The sequence below is a fragment of the Rhinopithecus bieti genome, unplaced genomic scaffold (assembly GCF_001698545.2).
Source record: "Rhinopithecus bieti isolate Rb0 unplaced genomic scaffold, ASM169854v2 scaffold_2272, whole genome shotgun sequence".
Classification (NCBI taxonomy): domain Eukaryota; kingdom Metazoa; phylum Chordata; class Mammalia; order Primates; family Cercopithecidae; genus Rhinopithecus; species Rhinopithecus bieti.
In genome coordinates, this window is record NW_016804163.1 from 7,356,156 (window position 1) to 7,369,220 (window position 13,065).

General features: G+C 42.0%; 1 protein-coding gene and 1 pseudogene across 1 annotated transcript in view; both read right to left on the minus strand.

The window, feature by feature from the left end:
- Positions 1 to 930: 930 nt before the first annotated feature.
- The window catches only part of SERPINB5 (serpin family B member 5), a 20,195-nt gene continuing 8,060 nt past the window's right edge, over positions 931 to 13,065 (minus strand). Inside the window, exons 4-6 of the mRNA XM_017867108.1 lie at positions 11,014 to 11,156; positions 4,399 to 4,566; positions 931 to 2,660 (exon numbers count right to left, since the gene is read on the minus strand). Coding sequence (XP_017722597.1) covers positions 2,268 to 2,660; positions 4,399 to 4,566; positions 11,014 to 11,156 — 704 coding nt within the window. The 3' untranslated portion in view covers positions 931 to 2,267. The remainder of the gene's footprint in view (positions 2,661 to 4,398; positions 4,567 to 11,013; positions 11,157 to 13,065) is intronic.
- Positions 6,296 to 6,706, minus strand: LOC108526329 (ATP synthase F(0) complex subunit C1, mitochondrial pseudogene; annotated as a pseudogene).

The following is a 13,065-nucleotide window of genomic DNA, read 5'->3' on the forward strand; positions in this document are numbered from 1 at the left end:
CACAGTCATCTCACATTTTCTATTTCATAGCCTGGATAAGAGGGATGATGAACTAAGAGGGCAAAATCTGGCTTTGACCACCCCCAGCAATCCTGCACAAATAATCTTCTAAGGATGTGGGGGCATTTGTCAGCTTTTGCACTCATCATTTGTTGGAAGAGGAGACACATGTAGTTTAAGCACACCACAGGGACAGAAAAGAGGCTATGTTGAATATTAGATTTAGGGACACCAGAACTAATTTAAAACAAATGTGCATGGCATGGAGAAAAACACTCTTCATAAGAAGAAACAATGTTTTAAGCACATACAGTCTACCCAATAAAATGACTTTTGAGGGTGGGTTTAGAGTGAAAAGGGCTGGGAAGATCTCTCTGTCCTGCTGCAAGGTCTCTGATTCCATTATAGACATTATGCAGTTGAAAGTCATTCTAGCACTGCCCTGGTCTTTTACTCCCTAGGATGAAAGGAGTGTGGAAGGAAGAAGTGAGAGCTGGTGGCTAGGAAGAAAGGAAAACAAGGGAAAAGAGGAAGTAATTATTCTTACTTCTTTTTAGTCTGCCTCAATATTCAAAAGAGCGTTTTACATACAGTGATGTTTTGGGGCTTTGGGGTTTGTTTTGTTTTGTTTTGTTTTGTTTTGTTTGTTTGTTTTTATGTTTTGGGTTTTTTGATTGCACTGCAAACTCCACCTCCCAGGTTCAAGCGATTCTCCTCCCTCAGCCTCCTGAGTAGCTGGGACTACAGGTGTGTGCCACCATGCCCAGCTAATGTTTGTATTTTTAGTAGAGACAGAGTTTCACCATGTTGGCCAGGATGGTCTCAATCTCTTGACCTTGTGATCTGCCTGCCTCAGGGATGCTTTTGTAAACGGATGGCTTGGTTCTATTTCAAAATAGTCTAACTTAATGGAAAAAAAAAAAAAGACAAGTAGTTCAATAATATTTTATTGTCAATAGCATAGGAGAAATTCAATATTGAACCTCAGAACAAGAAGAACCTATTTACAATGCATGGCAAGGAAGAGATGGGAGAAGGAATGTCACAAAATCTTTGGTAAATACATATTTTTCATAGAGAAGTGATCCATGAACCTGCAACATAGACAGCTTATCCAACCAACTTTACAAATTACTATTAATATAAGTTACATGCTTGCCATCTAAAGTAACTAAACCCATAGACTGAAAAACTATGTGTCAAGGTAATGTGAGCATTTTAATCGCTTTACTTATATTTTCTAATGGCAGTAGTTTCCTCTCCTTTTCCCACTATCACATTAGATGAAGAGACAAGTTCCTTCAACAAATTCTGATATTGGCTATTGTGAGAATCCCCGTGCGAGTCAGTTAGAAGCCCCTGCCACCAGTCTAGTGCCAACCAAATGACCAGGTGGGACACCTATCAAAAATGAAACTGAATTTATATTAAAATCTGAACTTCCTGTTGGGGTCTTGCATTTCAGCTACTAGAGGTCTATAATTCCTTATCCAACATTCCACAATCTGAAGAGTTCTGCGAACAAAGTGTTTTTGTAAGTTGGTGGCATACGCATTTGGCAGCAACATTTGACCCCTTATGAGCTAGTCTTTACGTATCCATTTTTGTCTGAATAGTCTATATTAAGGTGTTGATTTATAGGGTACTGCTCCAGATCTGATCCATGAAGTTCTATAACATACAGTGTGTGTAAAATATTATCTTTTGAAAATCCCCAACATTCAGAATTTGAATAAACACCTGCCTGCCAGGGTTTAACATAAGGGCTTCTGGACCTACAGTAGCCTGAGCATGTGCCCACGTTTCACTGGAGCCAGGGCAGTTTCGTGGGTCCCATGCACCACACTTTCCTCAGTCTTTCAGGGAAGCGAGAATGTCTGAAACATTCTCTATCCCAAAGAAGGAAGGCATAGTGCTGGGAAGAAGAGCTCCCAAATCTTCCTTATAGGAATTTTCTTTGTGGAGACTGTATTTCTGCCAACTACCCCAGACAATTTGACAAATAATGAATAAATGTTTTTCCTCTAAGGTGATTCCTTTTCATTAAAAGCATATGTCATTTTCTTGTGGGAAAAAAGGAAACAAAAGATAGAATTGGGATAAAAAGGTCTATCTGTGTGAAGACTACATGTGACAAGTACTGGCGGCTTCCTGATCCAGCAACATTAGCAATTTATTGTATCTAGAAAATGAATCTCTGGATGCAAAGTTTACAGAAATCGGCATCCACAGAAAAGTCAGGGGGGACTTAACGTGGGCTGTGCCACTTAAGGAGAACAGAATTTGCCAAAGAAAATGATGTTTCGAGTTTTGTTGTGCCTGATGATGTAAATAAAGGGATGGTCGGCATTCAATTCATCTTTGTGCTGCAGGATCCGTGCTCCTGGCACCTCTATGGAATCCCCACCATCTTCAGTTATTTGTAAGCACACTTTGTGGATAACATTTGATAGGGCCACTCCCTTGGTCTCTGACATTCCAGAGAAATCAGATGTGTCTTCACTGAAGATATGTTTCAGCCCTAGATTTTCCAGACTAGCCTTGGGATCAATCATCTTTTCCACCTTAAATTTTGGAATGGAGAGTTTGACCTTGGCATTGGCCATGGTACTGGGATTAGTCCACTGCAACAGCGACTCTGAGTTGAGTTGTTTTTCAATCTGAAGGACAAAATGAAATCATTTTATTTATTTCCAATTGTAAAAGACCTAGCTTGATTGAAAACATAAGGTGTTATTACAAGCCCAGTTTCAAAGCAGTCTGGGTGGAATATCAAAGATGGCCCAGAAGTTTTTGGTATGTGACACAGGAGACCCAGCAGCCACCCAGCTGTGTCCTCCTCCTCCCCAGACTATAACAGCGTTCCCTGCACACTGAAATTTATGAGGGCAGGGTTCTGTTTATTCATTTTAAGTTAGAGAGTAGTTTTTTGTTTGTTTGTTTGTTTGGGATTTTTTAGACAATCTTGCTCTGTCACCAAGGCTGCAGTGTAATGGTGTGATCTTGGCTCACTGCAACCTCCGCCTCCTGGGTTCAAGCAATTCTCATGCCTCAGCCTCTCAAGTAGCTGGGAGTACAGGCACACTCCACCACACCCAGCTAAAATTTTTTTTTTGTATTTGTAGTAGAGACAGGGTTTCATCATGTTGGCCAAGCTGGTCTCAAACTCCTGGCCTCAAGTGATGTGCCAGCCTCAGCCTCCCAAAGTGCTGGGATTAAAGGTGTGAGCCACCGCACCCAACCTTAAGTTAGAGAATAGATTTATAGAAACAAATGCCTGGATTATGATGTTGCATACACAATAGTGAAATGAATATAAAATTAGAAAGCTTTTTATACATATTTCTTGAATGCTTATTGTAATTTCTCTATGAGGAAATCCAGAATATTCATGTACTAAGAATGGCATCAAATTTAATAAATTAAATTAAAGCTGAAGTTACTTTTTTTTTAATGGGAACTTGAACTACCTCTGAGCCATTCCCTAAGGTCATAGGTAGTGAATGCACCCATTTTAGCTGGTTTAAAAAATGAGAGAGATGCGGCCGGGTGCAGTGGCTCATGCCTGTAATCCTAGCACTTTGGGAGGCCAAGGCGGGTGGATGCACTCCAGCCTGGGCAACAGAGCAAGACCCTGTCTCTAAAACAATAATAATAATAATAATAATAATAATAATAATAACAACAACATATCAGTATTGGCTCATCAATTGTAACAAACATACCACACTAATGCAAGATGCTAATAACAGGTGAAACTGTAGGCCTGAGACGGGAAGGGGAGTATATGGGAATTTCTTGTACTTTCCGCTCATTGTTATGTAAGCATAGAGCTGCTCTAAAAAATAACATCTACTAATTTAAAAAAAAGAAAAAGCAGGAGACAGTATGCTTGATATCAGGTCACATGATAGTGGACCTGGCAGTGCATAGCATCGTAGTGCCTTACTCCCTAGGAGATGAGGGAAGCACTCTAGCCTTCAGTTAAGAACCTGGCTCCAAGTACCTGGGCTCAAATCCTGATCCTGCACACACCCTTGGCTAATTATATGACCACAGACCCGTTACCTACCCCTCTGTGCCTCAGTTCCCTCACTGGTAAACAAGAGTGTGGTAATAGTCTCTAATTCATCAGCCTGCTGTAAGAATTAAATGAGATAATGCATTTAGGCAACTTAGCACAGTCCCTAGAACACTGTAAGTGCCAAAAAATGTTGGCTGTTGTTAATATTAAGGAGGAAAGGCCCCAGAAAGAAGCATAGGACCTTGGAGGTGACTGAGCCAGTGGAAATAAGGGAGGGCTGCCAGCCCAGCTCTCATGGCCCACACAGCCCTGTCTGCACGACTCTTTGCCAAGACAGGGGGTGCCTTTGTGGAGAGCACCTGCCTCCTCCTTACCTTCTCCAAGCCTGTGGACTCGTCCTCCACATCCTTGGGTAGCAGGATGAACATGCTGAGATGCTTATTTTGAAAAGGAAGCTCTATGATCTTACAGTTGATACTGTCAATGTTTCCCATACAGAACGTGGCCTCCATGTTCATCATCTGCACTGGTTTGGTGTCTGTCTGTACAAGGGAAAATCTGGACTGCTTACTTTTCAATTTACACATGCATAAATATATATATACACACACACACATATATACCCACATGTATATATACCCACATGTATATATACCCACATGTCCACATGGTAAATATAGCAGACACAACACAATATATACCATACACCCTATATATACACATTTGACACACAATAATGTTATCAAATGCATACACACATACTTATAAACACATAATATACACATAACTAACACATAAATACACACAACCTGTATATACACACTATCTATATATAACTATACATATATACACACATGCACATACATACACACATATATATGCAAACACATAAATATATGTACATATATACATATATACACACACAAATTTGCTCTTGACATAGTGTCAGATTATTATGGCTTATAATTCATCATCCACCGAGATCCAAACTGTATAGCACCCAAACCAGAGACTGTCCTGTGAAGAGTTTGTGTTCCTTTGAAAAGTTATTCATATACTTTATAATCTACATGTTACACATTACAGAAACTATATATAAGACTGTGTTTGCATAGATCAAACCTTAAAAATAAGACTGTATGGCTGAAAATACAGGCAATGTTTGTTATTCATTACAGATGCCTATGAGATCTTTAAACTATTCCTGGTGGAGCTGACTTGAAAGTAAATTCTACTGCAAACCCACATAACCATTCATATGGCTTTTCCTAATAAAATACCTAATTTCAAAAACTGACTGGGCGTGGTGCCTCACGCCTGTAATCCTGCACTTTGGGAGACCACTTGAGGTCAGGAGTTCGAGACCAGCCTGGCCAACATAGTGAAACCTTATCTCTACTAAAAAATACAAAAATCAGCCAGGCATGGTGGCACAAGCTTGTAATCCCAGCTACTTGGGAAACTGAGGTAGGAGAATTGCTTGAACCTGGGAGCCAGAAGTTGGTATGAGCCAAGATCGCACCACTGCACTCACTCCAGCCTGGGCAACAGAGCGAGACTCTGTCTCAAAACAAAACAGAACAATAACAACAACAAACTTAGCATATAGCAGAACAAAACAGTATTTGTTGTGACCTCTCTGTTTGTCTTGGTTTGAATTGCCCACTCCCCGCTATATTGCCACCTACTCAGATCCGAGCTAACGAACAAAGTCTGGATTGAAGATAAGAACCTTGGTTTTTAGTCCCAAATGTGACATAAACAGATTCTGTGGCCTTGAGCAAGTCACTCCATCTCTCTAGGCCTCAGTATTCTTGTCAGTAGAATGAAGAAACTGTAAATTCAGAATAATGGTTACCACTGGGGAGGAAGAAGGAGGAACAGGACAGTGGAGTGAGCAGTGAAGGGATACATACAAAGCAGTGCAACTGTTCTTATATTTTTTCTTTAAAATTCTGAAATAATTAAGGCAAAATATGAAGTTCAAAAAGATGATTGATCAGTATATGGGTGTTTGTTTTATTATTCTCTGTCATTTTCTGAATGCTTGGAGTATTGCATAATTTTTAAAAAGGAAAACTTTCTTTAAAATTATCTCTAAGTCTTTTTAAAATTATCTCTAAGTCCCTTTGAGCTCCACTGTATGCCCTGCTCTTTTTTTTTTTTTTTTTTTTCCAGAAACGTGTTCAATGATAAAGCTTAGCATACCCCAGCACCAGGAATGGTGTAGAGTTGCAGCAGCAGGGACAGGCAGGTGACCCCCACAGAGCCTCACATGGTAAAGAGGATATGGAAGGCGACCATTAAACAGAACAGCCCCATGGCCTTAGACAGGGCAAAGCCCAGAATGGCATAGGAGAAGAGCTGCTGCTTGAGAGACGGGTTCCTGGCATAGCCAATGACCAAGCTGCCAAACACCGTTCCAATGCCAGTCCCTGAACCAGCCACACCAACTGTGTCTGCCCCAGCACCAATCAACTTGGCTGCTGTGTCAATGTCCCAGGAGACAACACTGGTCTAGAACTCCTGTTTGGCCACCTAAAGTGGGGAGTTGCTGTAGGAAGGCTGTTTAGATTAATTCTCTGGGCTATTCAAGAAGGAGGCAGATACAGGCCTAATTAGACCGCTAGTAAAGCAGCATATCAGAGCTGGAGAAATAAGTAATGCCCCCGTGGTCTGCATTTTTTCACTCTCCCAACTTTAGCCCTTGGTCTCGCCCTGTTCTTCTTCTTTTTTTTTTTTTGAGACGGAGTCTCGCTCTGTTGCCCAAACTGGAGTGTAGTGGCTGGATCTCAGCTCACTGCAAGCTCCGCCTTTCGGGTTCACGCCATTCTCCTGCCTCAGCCTCCCAAGTAGCTGGGACTATAGGCGCCCGCCACCTCGCCTGGCTAGTTTTTTGTATTTTTTAGTAGAGACGGGGTTTCACTGGGTTAGCCAGGATGGTCTCGATCTCCTGACCTTGTGATCCACCCGTCTCGGCCTCCCAAAGTGCTGGGATTACAGGCTTGAGCCACTGCACCCGGCCTCGCCCTGTTCTTCTTAAAGGGAGCCCATGGAAAGGTCTGATCACTCAAGTCTTTATCTCCAAGCACTGCCCAGGCCTTCTCTTCTCTTTGCCCCTATTAACACCTGGCCTCCTGTCTCTGCTCCAGAGATGACTGATTTCCTGAAGGAATTCACACTAAGATGTAAAAGACTGACAGCAATGTAGTATAACCTATTGACGTATACCTCCCATGGGATATTTGCCTGTTAACTAAATCTCTTTGGGAAGAAATTTCAAGCCTCATACTAAGCCTGCAAGGATAATACTCCAGTAAACTTGCATCTGGTATCTTTAAATACTAAGCTGAACCTTCCCCAATCCCTCTCTCAAGCACAGTTAAACCTTATTTATTTTACTTTTGTATATACCTCTATTTTAGCACTTGCCACAGTGTTAGAAATATTATCTAGTGATTGTCTTTCCACTTCCAACCCCAACTAGAATACAGCCAAGGCAGAAACTAAGTCTTATTTTCTATCCCAGCTTGTAGTGCTCACTTCTATCCCAGCTTGTAGTGCTCACTGAATATCTGGCTGATAAATAATGGAAGACTTCAACTCTATGTGTAATCAGAAACAGAATTATAGGAAAACATACTACTTTGGAAGTTAACAGATAATTCTTCCCTTTATTTCTCCTAAAGAGGATATTGTCTTAAAATATATTACTCCTAAAGAAATTTGTCTAAAAATCTCCAACAGGGCCGGCAGGCGGATCATGAGATCAAGAGATCGAGACCACGGTGAAACCCCATCTCTACTAAAAATACAAAAAATTCGCCAGGCGTGGTGGTGGGTACCTGTAGTCCCAGCTACTTGGGAGGCTGAGGCAGGAGAATGGCGTGAACCCGGGAGGTGGAGCTTGCAGTGAGCAGAGATTGCACCACTGTGCTCCAGCCTGGGCAACAGAGCAAGACTCCATCTCAAAAAAAAAAAAAATCCCCAAAAGGTTAGACTGCTAATAGTTTCTGAATGTGCACATAGTTGTAGCCTCCAAAAACTGTCATCAATTTCACTTATCAGCACTGACTATGGGTACTTTATTTTCTGGAACACATGTTGAGACGTATCTTCTGAAAAGAGGACCAAATAAAGACTATCTATCCCAGAAAATATAATACAACATATATATTAATATAGATATGTATGGATGATATATTTATCAGAATAAGTACTAAACTTTTAATAATATAGCTTCACCAATTTAACCCTTACCGGAGACACTACAGGACATGAGAAAAGGTTTAGTAATGTCACTCAAAAAGTTCAAGGGCTGACAAAGCAATTCAAAGAAAACAAAGGAGAAGTAATAGCATCGGCATTCAAAAGAAGGCTGTAGCCTCATGCAGTTGTGAATAGCATTTTATTGCTTTATCAAGTGAATCCACTGAGAGATCAATGACATTTCAAACTCTTATTAATTCCTTTCATAAAGGCTGAGTTTCCAGGATCTTATATAACCTAGCTTTATGATTTAACAGCAAGAATAAAGGAATAGCACACATTCTTTCTCCCTTCTCAAAAAAACACATATTAATACTTTCTTAATGAAAAAAGTACAACCCTTAGTGTGGTTGACACAAAAGTCCACATTCTACTCATTGACTATTGCAACCTTTTCATGGTATTCCTTACAGGCTGGCTCGGGGCCTTGGTGAGAGGCACCATTGGCAACCTGTTTCAGATTTCACTTAAACAGAGTCAGGAACCCTTTGCCAGCCCTTGCCAGGGAGGAGAGCCAATCACTGATCAAAGGAGTCAGAGGGGTCACTCCATGACAACAAAGGGTGTGTGGATGCCATCAGGGCCAGTGGGGCCAACACCCCTCCCTAACTCACAGTAGAGGCTGGGTAAAGTCACGTTGCACTTCCACTCCAGATAAAAGACAACACTGAGAAGGTCAAAAAGCCATGTTTAAAACTCAAGGACCTGTGTGTGCAAAACACAAGAGTGTGAAGAGCCTAAAGTGTGTCTCTAGAATCTCAGACAGACCTCTTGTGTGCAGGGTCAATCCTGTCCCTGCAGTCAGTTTTGAGAAGACCACTGCAGTTGGGAAGCCAAGCTCAGGAAGGTCAGGTTTTGTCTGCTATTGATTGTTTAAACAAACTGACCCTTAGGGACTGATCATTCAACAAATTTGCTGAGCACCTACTGATGTGTTAGGGACTTGGCCAGAAATTGTAGACACTGAGATGAATAAGGCATTGTCCCTACCTTAAAAATCCCATGCACTAGTAGGGGATCTATATAAGCAAACAGATTTCACTGTGCAAAGCATATTCTGGGAGGGGACAGAGGGGAGTATGAATAAAAATTCCATGGGAACAAAGAAAGAAAGAGTAATGGAAGCCATTCAGCTAACCCAGGTGTAGATTGTATCTTGCAGGACTTTTCCTCATGGATGCTAGCATTAAGAAGGTGCTACTATATTTGGCAAAAACAAGATATTGATGCTAGGTACTCTAAGTACTGGGAGAAGCATGAAAACTAGAACTGATGCATAGGAGCTACAAGGTAACTAAGCTACCTTTAAGTATTGTACTAACTGAAGTTCTGCTTCCAGTCTAACAAGCCAGATCCCACACAAGGAGACCACATCACATCATCATAGAGATCTCTGGGTTTTCCAATAAAATGGGTCAAATTTCCAGCCTCAGTTCCTTGGTCTTGGTCTCATTTACAAAAGAGGTACTTGACCTATTTCTTTTTTTTTTTTTTTTTTTTTTGAGATGGAATCTCACTCTGTCACCCAGGCTGGAGTGCAGTGGCATGATCTCAGCTCACTGCAACCTCTGCCTCCTGGGTTCAAGCCATTCTCCTGTCTCAGCCCCCTAAGTAGCTGGGATTATAGGCACATGCCACCATGCCCGGCTAATCTTTGTACTTTTAGTAGAGATGGGGTTTTACCATGTTGGTCAGGCTAGTCTCAAACTCCCGACCTTGTAATCTGCCTGCCTCGGCTTCCCAGAGTGCTGGAATTACAGGCATGAGCCACTGCACCCACCCTCTATTAATTATTTTAACATATTTACTTCAACAGTATTAATGAGACTGGCCTGCAAAACAGGCTCTTAATTCTTCCCATAATGACTTCCAGTGATGCCAATGAGTAAGCTATACTTTGTTTTTTCACAGCCAACAAGTGCCTCAAAGCATCTGGGTTTTTTTGTTTGTTGTTTTTCTTGAGATGGAGTTTCATTCTTGTTGCCCAGGCTGGAGTGCAGTGGTGCAGTCTCAGCTGACTGCAACCTCTGCCTCCCAGGGTCAAGTGATTATCCTGCCTCAGCCTCCCATATAGCTGGGATTACAGGCACCCACGACCATGCCCAGCTAATTTTTGTATTTTTAGTAGCGACAGGGTTTCACCATGTTGGCCAGGCTGTTCTCCAACTCCTGACCTCAGGTGGTCTGCCCGCTTCGGCCTCCCAAAGTCATGGGATTACAGGTGTGAGCCACCACGCCCAGCCATCAAAGCATCTTATAAATTATAAATTAAAATCCCAGAACAATATACTTCACTATCAACAGATAAGAAAATGGGATGATAGAGAAGTTAATCGGGAACAAGATTCCTAGATGTCAAGGTTTCATGATAATCCAAAGTACTCTGATAACAGAGTTTGGTCTTTTCCTTTTCTGCTAAAGTTCTCAGATGTTTGTAGCTATTTTTCACCCAGTGACTTAGCTTTCCTCGCTGGGTTATAAATTCTATAAAGTTTCACTTAGCTCAGATCTTTGAAGACATTCTGGAGAAGAGGAGGGAGGGCCTCTGGATTCTGGCTCTTTTTGTACCACTTACCTTCCAGCTGTTCATCTCAGGAAAGGCACTTTGCCAACCGTGCCTTCAGGTTCCTCATTGGAATGGATTTATGCCCCGCTCTGTCCCTATAATTTTTCACATCTATAATTGGGCTCCTTTTATTGCTACATACTGCCCCACATACCTTGTTGACTCTGAAAGGACATTCTTTTGTTTCTGATTCAGGAAATTTCTTCATCCACTTGCCAACAAAGTAGGCGGCATTAACCACAAGGATTTTGGTCTGGTCGTTCACACTGTTGTCAGCTAAAATGTTCTCAAAGTGGCCTGCAACAATTTTAGGAAAACACAAGTAGCAGAATTATTCTTCCAACCTACATCTGAAATTCACATGCATATTCGCTGAGTATTTACCACTTCATGAAGTCACACCATGTAAGACCTGGTAATTCCAGCCATCACATTTCAGAAGGACTCTTTTCTCTCCTTCTACCTTGACACAACCAGATCTACCAAAGAGGTTGGGAGAGGAGAATGAAGGAGGAGGAAGAAAGGAAGAGAAATAAGGAAAACACAGCTACCACTCTGAATGCTTATTCTGTGTCAAGCAGTATACAAGCTATTTGATACACATAATATGTATTTCTTCCTGCTTTATGAATGAGGAAGCTGAGACTCAGTGATGATAACTCACTTTCCAAGGATGATATATAAACGAGGGTGGATTCAGGATCCAAAGCCAGCTCTTTCTGACTCCAAAGCCTGTGCTCTTGAATGAAAATACGTAATCACTTTCTTAATGCCAGAATTTCACATATATTATCTCACTCTTTTCACAATCATCCTATAAGGCAAAGATCATTATCTCCATTTTACAGTGCAGTAAACAGAGGCTCAGAGAGGCCAAGGAACTGTTCTAGTTTCCTCAGCTGGAAAGCATGTCTGAAGGTTCTCCCCTTCACCCCACAGCTCTCCGTCCACTCCCTCAATTGCACTCCTTGCAGACAGGCTGATTGACTCAAGGTCAACTGTAATCACCATGGGGCTCAATCACAATTGCAATTATTAACAAAGCTAAATCTCAACAGCCAAAACAATTCAAGGGAAGTGATCCCTTAATAAAAAGAACTCCTCACATTTGAATAACCCACAGGTGTTTTTTTGTTTGTTTGTTTGTTTGTTTGTTTGTTTGAGATGGAGTCTTGCTTTGTCGCCCAGGCTGGAGTGCAGTGGCCGGATCTTGGCTCACTGCAAGCTCTGCCTCCCGGGTTTCTGCGATTCTCCTGCCTCAGTCTCCCAAGTAGCTGGGACTACAGGCGCCCGCCACCTCGCCTGGCTAGTTTTTTTGTATTTTTTAGTAGAGACGGGGCTTCACCGTGTTAGCCAGGATGGTCTCGATCTCCTGACGTCATGATCTGCCTGCCTTGGCCTCCCAACGTACTGGGATTACAGGCGTGAGCCACTGTGCCCGGCCTCGCCCACAGGTTTTTTATAAAGGGTTTTCATTTACCTAATCTCCAATTTTCAGACCAATGTTCAGGGCCCACTTCACAGGCCTGTGACCCCTGTGTGAAGGGCCCTGCTCTTGGTTTAATGTTCAGCTGTCACCATCTCAAAATTCTTAATAAATATTTAAACAAGAGGCCCAGCAATTTTACTTTTGCCCTGGACCATGCAAATTATGTAACTGGTCCTGCCAATGCCATATAATATGTTGAATATATATTGTATTACTGAAGAAACCTGAAGAATAAAGAAGCACGGGAGCCAGTAAACGACAGAGCTTCAACTTCAATCCTGAGCCTCCTATTTCAAATTCAGAAGTCTTTTCATGGCTGGATGCGGTGGCTTACACCTGTAATCTCAGCACTTTGGAAGGCTGAGGCAGGCAGATCACCTGAGGTCAGGAGTTTGAGACCAGCCTGGCCAACAGGGTGAAACCCCGTCTCTACTAAAAATACAAAAATTAGCTGGGCATGGTAGCACGCACCTGTAGTCCCAGCTATTCGGGAGGCTGAGACAGGAGAACCCCTTGAACCTGGGAGGTGGAGGTTACAGTAAACCAAGATCGTGCCACTGCACTTCAGCCTGGGCAACAGAGCAACATTCTATCTCAAAAAGAAGAAAGAAAGAAAGAAAGAAAAGAAAAGAAAGAAAGAAAGAAAGAGAGAGAGAGAGAGAGAAAGAAAAATGAAAGAAGGAAGGAAGGAAGGAAGGAAGGAAGGAAGGAAGGAAG